We start from the raw sequence: 17175 nt of genomic DNA on the forward strand, positions 1-17175 counted from the left end.
GGGCAGATGACACACAAACACAGAACGTGTCTTAGAGCAGATGATGATAATTTCTATATTTCACTAACTGGTCAACTGCATGAGGAATCCACATGAGCCAAGTGAACGTCAACAGTACCTTCACATCAGTACCATCTGTGGGCATGAACTCCTCGTATATGTAGGATCCAGTCTTTCGTACACTGCTTTCTGGAGAGTACACACTGCTACGACTCCCTATCTACAGCAAAGAGGCAGAGAGAGCGCGACAAAGAAGATCATTTCAAAAGGGCAAAGTCAAAGTAATCTGCATCCTGTAAATAAAAATCTTTTTATTTTTTCCCTCATTACCCAACCTTTCCTCCATCTGTTTCCAAATAGTACTTTGTGTCACTGATGTCACACTGTACTGTTTAACTGTGCCGATACCAAAAAGCTAACAGGTTTAACCCTGCAGCAGCCATACAACCGGTCAGTGTGACCTATTTTCCTTTTATTACATTTTGTTCTTAGAAGTGATTAAACCATGCTACAACACTGAGTCCCAACCAAAAATATTGAAGGATTTTCTTAAAAAGTAATAAAACATTATTATCACAATAATACTCACGAGCATGTCAGGACAGTTGGCTTGACATATTAGGCTTATAATTCTCCATGAATGGCAAAGTTTACAAGCAGTGTGACTTTTAGCAACTTCCTGAACTCTGCTTCCTTGTTGTAAGGGTCTCTGGATCAGCAGCATCTGAAAATGACAGAATCTGTTTTCCTGCGTTGCTTGGGAGACAGTTACCTTTCTGAAGAGTCTCTGGCTGCCCCCTCCAGCAGATGTTGGGTAGTAGATGTAGACATTGTGGTCCTCGGCACACACAGGTTTCTCCACGAAGGGTTTAGGGAACACCTCCCCGTTCACTTCGACATGGTCCTCCGCCTCCACCAGGTTACACTCTGCACAGGGGAAAATGTTGTTTTAAATTCATTTTACTGGGAAATCTTTAAAACACATACTAAAAATAACAAAGTCAATAAGCAACAGGGATGCTACAGACAAGGGAAATACACAAATAAGAACATACCAGTCAGCAACACTGAATGTTGACTGCAACAACAGACAACAGACTTGCTTTATTTAACCGGGACATCTACTAAGATATCCAATTTCCAAAAGGCATCTGGCCAAAAAGGGAAGCAAAAACTAAATAATAAATAAACAGCATTGTAATATTGTTAATTTCAAATATTTACTATCACAATTTTCTAGGAGAAAAAATAGTGGTAAACAAACAAACTCAGCTACATTCAGGAAATTCAACTTGGGTTTCTGGTTTTGGTTGAGTGAAAAATACTAATACATTATTAAGTTACTGGTGTCCTGTATGCTGCCATATATCACAGCTGTATCATCTAGTACATTTTTCTTGGAACTGCCGGGTTTGCTTTAGTTTGTTACCATAACAGGACGTTCAAACAGACAAACAATCCAACACAAAGTAAGAACTCTTATTCACCTTCAGGATTGTCGGGATCTCGTTTTAACACAGCATAACGAGGTAGGTCAATGCCCTCTTCCTGTAAGATCCGGTACACTTCCCTCCTGGCAGGGAATAAAACGCCATTAAAAACAACCTCCAAAAAGCATAACCACAGTGAGCCTATGTGTGTGACGCTAGGGTCGGCAGTCAAACAGGAATAAGGTTTATTAGGTAAGTTTCCTGATTAGGAAGAAAAAACTGCAACTGCTAACATGTTGTATTGAGTTTGAAAGTAACTTATTGAACGATGCAATAAGTGATCATCATTTTACGTGTAATCGACATCTTAGTGGGGACCATTAATTTAAAATTAAAAACTTTTTTTTGGATACCCCTAAACCCTGTGTTTGTGTGTCAAACTTTACCTGTCCTGTATGAAATACTGCATGTTGAGGTCATTGATGAGTAGTGGATTCCTGAGCTTGGCATACTCCACAGCTTTGTCCAGAGGGAAACCTGAAAATGTCCCACACGTAAGAATTAATACTATCTTCATTAATCCATGCTCAACCAGCACTGACAAATAATTTTGTTAAAACATTTCTGCTTTTCTATCATCTGTTGCCTGATTATTTGACACAATAGTGACTGAGCCTATATGCATCCAAGCATATTTAATAATTTAATAAAGAGTATTTTTACTGTGTTGTGATTAGAAAAATTGTCTTGCTGGTTCATGTGAGGTCAAAAAGAGGGTTAAGTTGGAAGTGTGCTGATCACTTTGCCTCCCATCAGCCTTTAGAACAGAAATACTTCCTGCAAGAAGCCAAATGAAAACAAAAGTTGAGTTTAATGTTTGGTGGGAACATAGAGGTGATGACATTTAATAAATCCTGCATTGTCTTCTCTTATTTGTTGGTTGAAAATGTGTTGACCCACCCAGCTGATGAATTAATAAACTGTGTAACATGTTTAATCTGTCTAGTCATTTAAATGGATCCTTATGAGGTTTTTTTTAGGCCTTTATTGCCTTTATGATAGAGACAGCTGACGATAGACAGGAAAGGGGGGCAGAGAGAGAGAATGACACGCAGCAAAGGGCCGCAGGTCGGATTCGTCCAATCCTTTTGGATAGGTTTTTACTTGCTTTACTTACTGATGGAATATTTACCAACACATAACCTTTCTGATTTGTTCGGCCGTTATCAGATATACCCGATTAACTCACAATATTTTGGACTGGTCAGCGTTCATTAGTAACACCATGAGGGCAATCTGTCTTGCAAACAGCAGTCAATAGTAATAAATGTTAAACTGTAACTTAGCCCCTAAACTCTCCTAGCTCCCACCCTCTCAGCAAACTGTAAAAATGCAGCAGAAGCCTGCACAGTAGAATCATTATAGGGGCCGTGGCCTTGTGGCTACATCATCCAAAGTGACAGACTGACCACTCAGAGGTCTAAACAGCCATGAGCAGCTGCTTTTAGACTCTGAAAGCTCCAGTGCTCTCTCTGTGTTTCCAGCGTGGAGACAGTCACTAGAAGCACATTCACAGACATTGGTAAAGGTTTCTGTGTGGTACCTGTGTTGTAATGTTAGCTATGCTAGCGGCTTAGAGGGGAGTGGGAGGCTACAGCTACGATTAACAACACTACTTAATAACCACATACATTGGTTTTCAGCTGAAAAAAGCAGTTTGGGAGTTTAGTTACTCTTTAAATACAACAGTTAAGGTAGGTACATATTATATGTCACAGGTGGCTATAAAAACACACATTCTCAAGGCCATTGTTCTCAATATTCACAGTATTGCTCTGCATGAGAGCCTGATAGACAATATAATAATAATAATACCAATACAGGACTCATACTATGTTCCCAAGGTCAGAACTACAATACACAAATCTCATTCTTTTAAAAATAGAATGTAAAAACAGTCCCATGTGATAAACTCTGACTCAAATACACACTGAAAGACAGATCAGAGTCAGAGGAAAAATTACTTAAATAGTGTATAAATGCATGTATAATATATTTAAAATACTGTAGGTTCATCCTTTGTATTTGGCTGCTTTAAAAGCATTTCCTAATGTTTGAGCTCCTGATGTAAATGTGTCAAAATGTGTTTGTGTGTCATTTAAGATGGGGGGAATATACACAGAGAGGTATGTTGATTTCGTTCACCTCGTTCTGCCTTCGTAAACCAGACATGGTCGGCTGGGGAATAAAATTAATTACAAGCCGTAAATAGATATTTCCAGTCCCACAGTTCTCTTTGTTTCCCATTGAGACATTCCCATAAACTGCTACTGGCTGTTTGCTGCCAGACAACCTGACACAAACCTGGCAAACTCTCCAAATATGGTAAGGCTTTTTATGTACCAATATTTCTCAAGAGAACATTCAATTTACGGAACAGATTAAGATTATTTCTGTTGTATTGTTACTTTACATTGAGCTGTTATTTATGGCAAAACATGATGCAATTTCAGAACACAAAGGCTGCATCTGAACAGCTTAAAGCAAATAGGAACCTGGAGGAAAGGCAAAACATGGCTTACTCCATATGTTTTAGTAAATCATTGTAGCCAGTGAAGCTACAAAAACCTCTCACACCTCTCCGGAGCATTTAGGGACCAGCCACCATTTCCCCTCTTGTAACAGGATGTTTTTTAGATTTTACCTTTGGAGTGAAAGGAGATGAGGCAGTCGCAGAGGGGCCATTTCTCCACAGGTTCCTCCAGGATCACTTCCTCGGGAAAGATGACAACGTTGATGTAGTCAAACTTACAAAGGCGCTCAAGGATTTGAGTCATTGGCTTGGATTTGGATTTCTTCATCATGGCACATATGCCAACCACAATCTGTCGCTCTGGTGGCTGGTGGAGAGGACCAGGGCAGTGAAGAGAGAGATGGAGAAAGATGACAAGTAAAACAAGGGTAGTGACAACTGATAAAACAATTCTTTTATTGCCAATTTGTGACCGATCAGCTGTGTATTGATTCATTATTATCATCAGGTCATCAATCGAAATGTCACTGTAACTTAATACAAACAGGTAAAAGTTATTTCTTTATCAACAGGTTAAAACTTAACCACATCCATGGAAAATGTATATGATTCTTGAGATAACATTAAACTAAACTGTTTTTGTGTACACTGATTCTTACATTAATCAGCAAGAAAGTCTTTACTGGTGTGCTACAGTGGTTGAGGTGACTGTATTAACTAAACTTCAATGACACATCAGTTAAAAATGTAAAACAGAGACAAAAACTCTGAGACAAAGAAAGAGGAAATCACAGTAAGTAAGGGAGCAGCTAACACAGCACTATCATAAAGTCCTTTTATAGCTCCAGGACTAAACAACTGACCAGATGTCTTTAAGTTGTTTATCTACCACATTGTTCTCACGCCAGCCTTCGTATATTTCGGTATATTTTTTTCCTTGCTGTCCAATTCCAAATAAAACTCTCCTCTTTGAAAAAGGTCCAGGCCTGTTTCCTACTGCCCAAAATGGCCAAAGCTTTGGAATCCTGTTCCAAAATTAAATGTTTTTTCCACTGTAAATTCACATTCACTATTCACTTACACTATTAAGTCATAAATAAAAACTATACAAACACTCACACACTATAAAGTACAACTACTTCTGTGATACTTTAAAATCGACACTGCTCATAAAAAACCTTTACACATTCACAACAAAAAATTGTTGATCTAACACCTACAAAAACATGTTAGACCGTGTACACCTTAAAAACACCAGCTGTGTGTACACCTCAATTAACACCTGTCACATACCGACTCATCTTCATCATCCTCCATGTCCTCTTCTCGATACATCTCGTTCTTCATGCCTGCCTCCATTTGGCCCATGTCCTGCTCGTCATCTTCACAGCCAAGCACAAATCGAGGAATGTCTCTCTGACCCTGCCCCAGTCCTTCCCCTGCTCCTGGTCTTATTTCTTGTCCTGGTCCTGGTCCGTTGCAGGGCTTGAACATCACAAACCCATGTCCAACATGGCTGCTTAGGGTGGCTCCTCAAGCAGCTGAGCCAGAAGAAACCCAGTCAACTGTGTTACACCGTCGCTAGATGACTGACACCTGAAAGCCTGGCGATAAAGTGAAGGGTCTGTTGGTGTTTCTGGGCGGGCTGATAACAGCTATGTGCGTCTGTGTGTGTACAGTACGTGCTGAGGTAGAAAAAGAGCGGTGGATGTCCTAAGAGGTAGAACAGAGGGAGCGAACTCCACGTGTGTTGAGGTAGACAGTTAAGATCCTGGTTGTAAAACTCCCTGTGTCAGGACAGAGGAGGTCTGGCTCTGAGAGATAACATGTCCCACTCTGGAGTCTCCACAGTCATCTGTGCACTGTTGTCCTTAACCTAGGAATAAAACGTAAAATAAACACATACAGAAACTGGATGAGCAACTTTTTCAACAATTCCTTTAGGGTAAAACTAAGATACACAAAAGAGCAAAACTTGAAAACATTGACATTTGGCAGTTACAGTTGTGCAACTATACATATACTGCAAAAAAACCTAATATCTAATAGATATGTGTGTACACACACACACACACACACACACACACACACACACACACACACACACACACACACACACACACACACACACACACACACACACACACACACACACACAGTACCCTCGTTGCAGCGTTCAACATCCACCATTTGTGAAACAGAAGTCAGCTCTGTAAAATCAGCTGTAACACTACGAAAGAAAGAAAACCTTTATTGATTCATGAGGAAACTGGGTTATTGCAACAGTCAAGAAAAAAAGATTAGATTTGAACATTTTAGTTAGAAAAGAATTTCTGGTATGTTGACTATTGAAATATTTGTGGATGATGGCAGTTTACATATGTATTAATCCATAGTGAGTGTGTGTTTAAATCCACATTGACGAGTGCAGTCATTCAAATCAATGTCAGCTTGTCATTGCCTATTAAATGTTCAAATTTGAATAAAAGGCTAAAACTACCACATTATATATTATACTGCCTCAGCTGTATGTATAATAGCTATATAGTTTATTGCACACTCCTTAACATGTGTCAGAAGGTGTCTGCTCACTTCGGTCTATAAGTAGGAATCAAAGAGTCTTTACAGCAGTTTGATAAAGACGGGCCCAGGTCCTTTAGTCTGGTTCACAGCTCCTCACAGCTGAGATGATCCACACTTCATCTTTAATAACTTCATCGACTCCACGTGAGCCTGCTGCTGCTGACTCATCACATTTCATTTTCTAAAAGGGCCCATACTGCTGTTTGTTGTTGCCATGGCGGCAGCGCCTGAAGAGACGCCAGACTGTCTCTCTATTGTGTATGTACATTGAGGTGGATCACATTACTCTGGTTTACGTGTCTCTTTTTGGACGCAGCCACTTATGTAACATCCTTGATGGACGCAGTCGTATCATTATTAAATCATCAACTACAATTCAATTTATTTCACACTTTAATGTGTTACCCTCTGGGTTTCCTTAAGGCCTCCAGTTGTCTAACCTTAAATATATCAAATCAATAGCCACTCGTTAACTGTCCCTGCTTTTTCCCCAGATAGTACGAGGATTCAACTGTGTGGCCTTTTAGTCAAAAACACCAAACGTGTCATTAAAAGTCCGTCGTGCAGTACATGTACTGCTTTGCCAATGTGAAGAGCATGTACAGTAGTCAGTATGTGTATATTTGCATACACTACAGTGTACATATTCATTTCTGTGTTGTAGTTCACAGCTCAGAGTAGATGTTATGGGTCATATAGTTCATACAGTTTATGGTTATTGCTCATCTGCCGGCTTCACAACAAACTGATGAAACACTGAAGTTGTTTCTGCAATTTCCAGTTCACAGAGTGTTTTTTACACAGAGGCTTTTTAGGAAGTGGTACAAAGGGGGCTGCTGTTTGTTGTCATTGTCTTTACTGTGATGATGGTCTGAAATCCAAACAATGGAGTTTTAGCCCAGTCTCTTACTGTGGCTTTCCAGTTCCCACCCAGTAGAACAACTTTGTTTGTTGTTACATGTTTCTGCTGCTGTATTACTTTGGATTATTATGCTATGTTCTGTGTATTACTGTGAGTAATATACCACTGAAATATAGCTACTACTCATAATACTATAAATCAAGAAACAATGCACTTGATGCCTACACGAAAAGACAGAATTAGCATATGTAGAAAATCCAAACTAAGGAACTAAGAACCTCAACTCCACTCATTCGCCAGTTTATTATTAGGTACACCTCGCTAAAACTACTGCAGTGTAATACAACAGTCCTGCTTAGAGACGTGATGATTTCACTTGGCAAAATCACAAGACGTGTCAAAGCAATAGTTTTGCAGTGTTCTCCAAAAATCCAACATTTAACAGCTGCCGAATTTAAACAAACAGTTGCAACCGTGGTGCTTCAACATAATGGATGTGTGTGGTCACTGTTTATCTGTTATCTGATCCGATGCCACACAATAAAGAAACAAAGCTGTTATGTCAGTCCCTCGTAACTGAGCCAAAGCCCAAGAGTGAGGTGTGAAACGAAGCCAAGCTAGAAGAGGAAACTTGCCACTGTAGAACGTCCACAAACAGTGGACGCAGCCAAAGCCACTTCATGCATCTCTCATCAGTATAGTCTAACACCCCCACCACCATGACCCCACCACCCACGTCAAACAGCTGACTCGAGGGGAAAAGCCTCCAGAAACAGATGGGCAGATCATATCACAACATGCCACATGCCGACTGTGAACTCAGTCTTTGAAGGATTGCACAAACTTATATAAAGTCACTTCCACTCACATACAGTGCAGATTATTTCACTGGCACTGCTGAACTGTCTTATTGTGTCCTGGACTTTCTGCCAGGACATAGCTCGACCAAATCTCACACATGACCTAGCCTAACCTTGGTACCCAGAAATAACAGTGTCCTTTTCTGCAGGGGCGTGAAACAGCAACTGAGGGGTGGAGCCAAGGCACGGGGGTCGGGTGCCGTGGGCCAGATACGTTACCCAAAGATAACTCATCATTACTAACCTCTGAGGCGATGACAGGCTGCACTAAAGTAAGTGGAAGCCTTTCCTGCTGGCCCCGGGTCGAAGAACACTAACAGAGATAAACTCGTAAAAAAAATACCTATAACTGCTGTGAGTAGGCACCGCTGAGCTTGAGTTTATTCTTCCTTTGCTACACCAAGGACATGACCTTTACTCTACTGGCAGGATAAGCAGACACTGCACACTACAAAAGGCTGCGTGATGGTTAGAAACACCTGTGTGCCAAACACCAGATGTATACTGTACACAACGTAATTCCAACCGGACATTAAATGAGGGGAATTCACTGATTAAAATAACTTTCAACAGTGAATGTTGACTGGTGTCATGATTGGCTGCAAAAAAGGAAAAAAATAAAAATACACCTTCATTTAGACGTGATTCAACATCACTGATGGCTCAGCTTTGCATGCCATTACAGTTTTTCCAGGTATAATCTTTACATTTTATAACATTTACCCAGAAAATATCTACATCTTAGAAGTATCAAAGGTGTGTACACACAAACTCTTTCCACCATTGTACTGATCAAGAGGATAGTACAATCTCAGGAAAAACAAAACTGAATCTGCTGTTTGTAATCCTTTGTGGGTTTTTTTTTTTAAGTTTACTGAACAATGTTGAGCATTTAAAAAAAAAAAATGTAATCCAAAAAACCACGTCATAAAAATACAATGTCAATAACGTAATTCTGCTGTTGCCTTACGAAAACATTGATGTTATGTTTGTATTGGGTTCTAATAGTAGTTTGAAATCAAGTGGCACCTTATTTGGGATAGGTATGTATACATTGCATTGTGTCCATAGACTCAACTATAGAAACCTGTAAAGTAGTAAAAGATAGCAGTGAAGGCTTGGTCAGATTGTGTTAAAGGGGTTCTCCACTGATATTGCACATGGAGATCAGTTGAGTTTCCACAACATCATGAGGGGAACAGCTTACAGTTTGTATTACAATTTGAGGGGATTGGAGTTCAAGAGACACATTTAGCAGTCAGTTGAGGGTCTAAAATGCCTGACACACCAAACCGATGTCCAAGAACTGGCTGTGACAAAAGCCGCCTTCTACGTCGCCTCAGGTTTCTACAGTGCTGAATTTATAAGCAATAAAAACAGTTAAATCACTACAGCCTTGGCTAATATGAGGGGTAGGCGGTGGCTCACGTTAGCAGACTTTAGATATTTCATGTTACTGACATTACTGGGTCAGTTTTTATTTTGTTTCTACTTGTGCTGCTGCTCTACATATGTACTGCGCTTTAGCATTTACCATGAACTCTTCTTTATGACTTGCATTTAGAAAATTATATAGCACAGAAACATATTTGTGATCCTCAAACTAAGGAACTGAAAAAAGTATTGTTTTGGTATCAGTATTGTATTCACACCCATATCAAAGAATTCCCACTCCTAACCATTGTGGAAAGTTGTATCCCAAATCACAAAGTGTATTATTATTATTATTATCATTAGTAACATGAATTTCTCACAAAGGGGATCAATAAAGAAACATCTTATCATCTTATTATGAAAGTATGACTTTCACATTTCTGTCATTACAGGGCAACAAGCAATGCACAAGATGTTTTTTCGAGGCAAATGGGGACTGATTAAAGTCATAACCACCTTAATGTCCCTTCCACTGAGGGCAAAACCGAGAGGAACCAGACAAAAAAAATAGCCTCCTGTCTCCCAGTTATAGTGTTCCTGTCAAAAAAAATAAAACCCAGGAATAAATTAGGAGGCTAAAAACATCCCCATCTGTCACCTGTGGGACCTCGTCCATCCACGAGTCACCTCCGGCATCACTGCGGGGCCGGAGATCAACAACATGGCTCCAATAAAAGGCTTTTAACCTTTGAATCTGTCTGCCTCAGGAAACCAGTGTCGTGTTAATGACCAGTGAGGGAGGAGCTGGTCATTAGCTCCTATTCACTATCATTTCTCTGATAAAATGGCAAATAAGAAACACAACGATACACACTGTGCAAAAGGCAACAGGTTGCTTGTCAACTGTGGATTGATCAAATAACTGTAGGTCATTTGTAGGGAAGAACAATTAGTAATCAATGACATTATGACCTTTATTGTGAAAATAGTTTAAATTAAAAGGTGACGCAGTTTGCTTAGTATAGTATCACTACTTCTCTATCATAGTACGGCTGACACTGAACAGCTGAGCAGCTTGCTATCTGAAGAGAGTTCAAGACTAAATCATTAACCAAACTGTTAATTATTATATTCAATAAAACTTCCTGCTCAAGTGCACAAAGTCATCGTCGTTGAACACCAACATCAGCCCTGACACAGTATCACCCTGAGGGTCATATAACATGCTGCTGATGTTATCAGGATACAGCTACCAGTGGGGCAGCAGTTACAACCGCCTCTACAAGCTTGTAAATTCATTATGCACTGAGCACTCCAGAAATTAGCTTTGTTTGTGAATACAAACGGCTGTCATTACTGAAAAAAGAGGCCATAACAGTCCTGCCGGTGTACCGCAGGCCCTGCAAAACAGGCCCATTATTTCTACTCATCAACGCAAACCTTCCTCACTGTTGGGAGATGAGACCTCTGTCACGTTTACAAGATGATTTATGGAAACGTGGAATATGTGACTTTATTTTCCTGGTTCCACGCAGCTGATGAGTAACTTGTGTACAGCTTTCAGGGTTACAATAAAATTAAACTTTAATGGATCCCTTAGGACAATCTGGGTTGCTGCTGAAGATAATACAGAGATGCAGCAGCAACAAAACAGAGGATAAATGAGAGGACTTGGAATATATAGCAGATATAGCAGATGGGGTTTATATTAAAATACTGTACAAGGTGACAACTTCACTGTTTAAAAGTAGCAGTAAATACATTCCCCAAAATAAAAGCACAGCAGGGTCTGATTGGTTTGTATGCACTAATCATAAAAACACTACATTAACTGAGTACTTTAGTCCAAGGTGAATTACAACAGATACATTTGTCTTCAACAAGACAAACAATCTACTGTTGGTTTGTTTGATTATTTGTTTGATTAAAGAAATCAAGCATAAGTAAGTCATACCCTGTGAAGAATCAGTGTAAAATATATATAAAACCACTGAATACTTTTTCATGGTTTCTTCCATTTTCTGTTATCTAGACCATATTGAAAGGGGTTTTTGTTTATCTGGGTTTTTTTATTCATTCACACAGTGAAAATATTGATCATCTTCTTTTAATTCAGGTCAATTTGTTCACATGGAACTGTATCTCAGTTAAATGACTATAAGGACTTTCATTCCACTTTGTGACACATTTGTCATGTTTAATCATGTTCTTGTTGATGTGGCATTACTGATTTTAAAGAGTCTTAAAAATATTATTACCACAACTTAAAGCCTCTGTTTCTCTGTCACCCCCAGCCCCACATCAGTAGGCACTGTGCCTTTGAGGGAAACTATGAGCAACTATTTTCATAATAGATCAGAAAACATCTTCCTGTTCATGTTTCTCAGTAGTGAGGATTCAGGAGTTGTCTTTGAAGATGTCACCTTGGACTTATTATAATGGAAACCTTTCACTAACAGTTTATAGACCAAACTACTAATGTTAGTTGCAGAAAGAAGCAACGTCAATATTCAGACGGAGAGAGGGACACTCTCCCTCTCTCTCTCTCACAATATGTCAACACTCCCAGTCTCACCCACTTTGAAGTATTACTAAACTCACATTCACAAAGTGGCCAGACCAGCTTTGATAGTTTATGTGGGGTTTTTTTTTTGTTGTTGTTGTTTTTTTTGCTCTCCTGTTGCTTAATACAACATATCAGGACCACAGGTGTCCAACCAGCCTGGGTCAAGCTCCAACCGGGGACTCAAATCACGATCATAAAAACACAATGAAGGCGTCCGTATTGAAGTTGAGTTCAGGAATAAATCGCATAAAACACACTTCAGAAAATCAGTGCGTCGACCTGCTCACTACACAGCAGCCCTCATACACACAATGAAGTCTGCACACGGTGAAAGCTTTGCGCTGCTTTTGTCCACTTCCACCGACACAACAGTAGAAATCCAGCTCTGCTCTACCACAGGACTCACAGGACTCACAGGCTCGCCGTGAGGACACAGCAGAGACAGCAGAGACAGCAGAAAGCGTTAAAGTGAACGGGACTTACCGGCGGTCAGCTGCTCACTTCCTTGTTTCCACTGACTGAACCGGACTAAAAAGGAAGCGGCTGCTTGTCTGACTTCAGTTTTTTAAACTCTCAAAGTTGTGAGCTACCCGCTAAAGTTCACTTCCGGTCATTGCTCCCTGCTGCCTGCTGCCATGCTTCCGTCCTTCTCTTTTTCTTCACCTTTTTTGTTTTTTTAGATAAAGTTTTCGTTTTTTTTTTTAAAGCCGGGTCATTACTGCCATCTACCGGTCAATGTGGGGTATTGCAGCATGGCACGCCTCCACGGTTGATAGGAACAAGTTTATGGGCCACAGATGTTTGATTAAAGTAGTAAAATAAACAGTGGGACTACAAGTACAATTTTGTACTTTATACTTGTATTTTACTTGAGTATTTTCGTTTGATAATACTTAATTATAAACTGCAATACACTTGATTATTATGTTATTCTTGTATTTATTCAATAATTCATTGTAATTATCTATAACTTCTGCAGGCCACAATCTTAAACTCATTACTATTTAATTCAGTCAGCACATACTGTGGAATATGTTTACATTTACATTTACTTTGTATATAGGCTCTTATTATTTTATTATATATCTCTTGGGCTCTTATTATGTTTCTATTTCCATTTTATTTTTACTTTTACTTTTACTTATGTATATACCAATACATACATTTCTATTTTGTATATTGTGTGTTAGATTTTGTAATATAAGTATTATTTATATTCTTTAACATGTGTGAGTAGAACAACTATAACAAACAAATTTCCCAATAAAGTATTTCTGATTCTGATTCTGATATTCATTTTGGAAGCCAGTATTGTAGATGACTTTTTACTTCATAATTAGTTTGATAACATTATCCACCAGTATTAGCTATTATTATGCATATTTAATCTGTACTGTAAAGTAACCAGTAATACTGCCATCAGATAAATGTACTATACTATTCCATCAAATACTATTTAGTATAAAATTATGTTTAATTATTCTTTCAGATGAGCTGTTTATTTATTAAAACCCACAACTGTAACCTTCTCTTTTTTACATACAATGATTTCTCCATTTGTGTTTATAAACTGTCACAGCTCAGTTAAGGTTTAATTGCCTCATCTGTTGCCCCTCCCCATCATATTAAGCAACCAGAGATTGCAGAAAATGAATCAGGTTGCAGAATGCAGACTTAACCACAGACTGTATACATGCCATTTACAATTGTCTGAGGAATTGTTCAATATGCTGATTCTGCTGCTTCAGTAACATTTTACAATCTTTCCCATGGGTGAAATATAAAGACTGTCGACTGTAGCCATCCCACAGACACCAACTAATATCATAATAATGTGTTGTGAGCTAACGATATAGAAATAGCTTTTTTATTATCCTAAATGATTGGACCATTAGGAGGATTGTTTCTATATAAATATCCTTAAATCAGAATTCACACAGTCACAGTAGCTTTATGAGGCACAGCAGTAGACTAAACATTGTGCAAGGCAGCCCACAAGTTCAGTTTGATAGTTTTTATATCTTTAATAAATTCATGAAAACAAACATGCAGTGTTGAACGTGCATTATCTGATTTTTTGGCCACTTTCTGGGTTTTAAAGCTTTTTTTGCTCAACATGAAGCACTGATGAGAGCAGAGAGAGTGAACAGTAAAGTCACACCAGTATTACCAATAATAATGAGCTGAGAGATACGAGGGGAACTGAAAAGTTGGATGATAATTATCTGTTCATCACTTGTGTGATCTATTACTGATATAAAACATTCACTGTAGGCCTAAACAGTCGACATAAAGGTATCTGCTAAGTACCTGGTATACATGAATAAACATATACCATTAAGTCTGGATCAGATTTTTGTCCTTTAAGGGATATAACACATACCTACTTTTTATTTAATTAGGTAGAGTTATTCATCACGCCCCACTGCCTCACACAGGAACCACACACAGTCAGCTGAGGTATGAAACAAGCCTTACATACATTTCCATAATCCCACAGTTGCCTTTGCTTCCCATTGAGCCATTCCCAGCATCAGACCAGCACCGGTCACTGCCAGACATCCCGGTTTGGCAACCTGTCAAGAAAATGTGGAGCGACTCTCTGGCCCATCATGCAGCTGGACATGAGAAGTCAGTCTGTGCTTCGACATAAGGAAGTAGTGTTCGCTAAAAACCAGTAACCACCTCTCCCTCCTCCTCTTCATCTTCTCTCTCTCACCACCTATCCTGCATCCAAAAATCTCTTTTTTTAACACTTTAAATTATGTAATGCATTTAAAAAAAATCTAAATGCTCTCTGAAGCTCTCTGTCTCCACTGATTCAATGGGCACACTATCGTTGATGGCCATCTTGGATTTGAAAGCCTGCTGACAAACACGTCCTTGTCCACTTTAAGTCACATTCAGCTCACAAGGAGACAGAAGTGGATAAGAAACAGAGGTGAAAAAGTCTGTTTAGAGTGTGCAGTGCTGTACATTACATTACAAGACTGTCAGCAGTCAAACTGGCATAGACATCTAAAGAGAAGAGCTAGTTAAAACATGTGACCAATTTATTTCCATGCCCAGTTATATGGTTAAAAAAACAACAAACTTTCCTTTATGAAGTTTCCTTGGCTAAAGAGTATGCACAGTCACTGATGATGGTTAATGAGGTGAACGGGTTCAGCAAGTGTTTCTCTGTGTTTCTTTCTCTTCATTTCCTGAAAATGAAGATATTTGCCGTTACCATGACTCATAAACTCTACCATGTTCACTCAAAAGAGACTAATCTTTGTACGAAACTGCTCTTACATTTCTCACTTCAGGCCACAGTGGCTGTGAAGTACATTTCATTAACGGTTGAAGCTTAAAATAGCTGCCAACAGTAATGACAGAGATGCAGAACAGGCTTGTTCGCCATATGTCACACTGGCCGGGATTCAAAATCTAGTAACATAGTACCAATAAAAAATGTAGATAAAACAGCTTGTAACTTAATGTTATAACAGTACAGTGGAACATAGCTAAGTTCATTTAATAAAGTATTGTACTTGAGTACAATTTTGAGTTTAGGATTTTGAGATTTTATATCATGTTATACCTTTAGAGCACTACATGTCAGAGAGCGCAGAATAATGTACTTTTTCCCTGCACTACATTTCTTTGACTCCTTTTTTCAGAGATTTTACATAGAAACCCTATGTTGAGATAATAGACTATGATATACTGCCGAGGAAATAACTCAAAAGTTGTTGAAAGTAGCTCCAACTCAACTTATGTAATAGAATGGTAGCCACATTTCCCCCCATTGCTAAACTACCCTGTAGCATAAAAACCATGATTGGCGACCTAGTACTTTTACTATGTATAGTTACCGTTTCTTGTCACTAATCAGTACAGATTGTAAAAATATATGAGCAAGGCTCTTGTTGTCAGGATTATTTCTTTCATCATACATCCTGACCAGACCAGTTTTATAAAAGGAATGCTTTCATTCAACAGTACTCAACCACTTTCAACCACTCAAAAATCAAATACTCTAAATTTATCACTGAATGCAAAAAAGGCATTTTATAGGGTTATCTGGAGCTTCTCTTTTGAAACTCAGAGTGCCATTTATTTAGTGAAATTAAGCAACATTCACAGCATCCTGTTGCCGCCACTTCCAACGAGCCATTGTCACAAAGTTAGCTTAAGCCGACCTATCTCCCTCACTCTTTGCCATATTCATTAAACTACTAGCAGCAATCCGCCCTAACACCAACTTCAAAGGTATCTAGACAGCTAACAGACAATACAACATCAGCTCAACCAGCTACAAAACTGCCTTCTCTGTAACTGTAAGTTATTAGTATGTATGTCTTTGCATCAGCATCAGTGAGAGAAATTCCTGCACACTTATTATTGTTCTTGGCAGCTGAGAATGTGACTGCAGCATCATATTACCCCCAAAATCCGCTTTAATCATTTCCTATAACTAGATAAAACACCAACAGGCTGTAGATCTGTACATCCTTCTCATACATTTCATGCAGATATCAGTGTGGCTCACACACCCACATATATACACATTTATATATAGTGAGCGAGCCTGACAGCCATAAAGAGGCTATTCACTTCTAGGTTGTAAAGTAAAAAAAATGCAGCCCTCCCACTTGATAGACTGCAAGAGGCTGTGTCAACACACACACACACACACACACACACACACACACACACACACACACACACACACACACACACACACACACACACACACACACACAGCCAGCCTTCATATTATTTGTATGTGTAATAACCCTCCTGTGTAGAAAGAAACTTCATAAGTGTTTTTACACATGTATTTGGTGACTGGTGGATTACAAGAACAAAACATTATAATACACACTATGAATAATGTACAGTGTGTTTCATCTCTTAACAGTGTTGGTGCTCTCTGCTGGTCAAGGAAATAAGTTGCAGGTTTCACTACAAAAAAAAATCTT

At 38.9% G+C, this 17175-nt stretch overlaps 1 protein-coding gene across 13 annotated transcripts in view; it reads right to left on the bottom strand.

Annotated features, from left to right (window-relative positions):
• The window catches only part of ppip5k1b (diphosphoinositol pentakisphosphate kinase 1b), a 45340-nt gene extending 32474 nt beyond the window's left edge, over positions 1 to 12866 (bottom strand). For all 13 annotated transcript variants that reach the window (XM_051381807.1, XM_051381808.1, XM_051381802.1 and 10 more), the window contains exons 1-7: positions 12692 to 12866; positions 5257 to 5839; positions 4135 to 4330; positions 1877 to 1967; positions 1488 to 1573; positions 773 to 927; positions 119 to 220 (exon numbers count right to left, since the gene is read on the bottom strand). In XM_051381807.1, coding sequence (XP_051237767.1) covers positions 119 to 220; positions 773 to 927; positions 1488 to 1573; positions 1877 to 1967; positions 4135 to 4330; positions 5257 to 5457 — 831 coding nt within the window. In that variant the 5' untranslated portion in view covers positions 5458 to 5839; positions 12692 to 12866. The remainder of the gene's footprint in view (positions 1 to 118; positions 221 to 772; positions 928 to 1487; positions 1574 to 1876; positions 1968 to 4134; positions 4331 to 5256; positions 5840 to 12691) is intronic.
• Positions 12867 to 17175: the final 4309 nt, after the last annotated feature.

The sequence above is a fragment of the Dicentrarchus labrax genome, unplaced genomic scaffold (assembly GCF_905237075.1).
Source record: "Dicentrarchus labrax unplaced genomic scaffold, dlabrax2021, whole genome shotgun sequence".
NCBI lineage: Eukaryota > Metazoa > Chordata > Actinopteri > Moronidae > Dicentrarchus > Dicentrarchus labrax.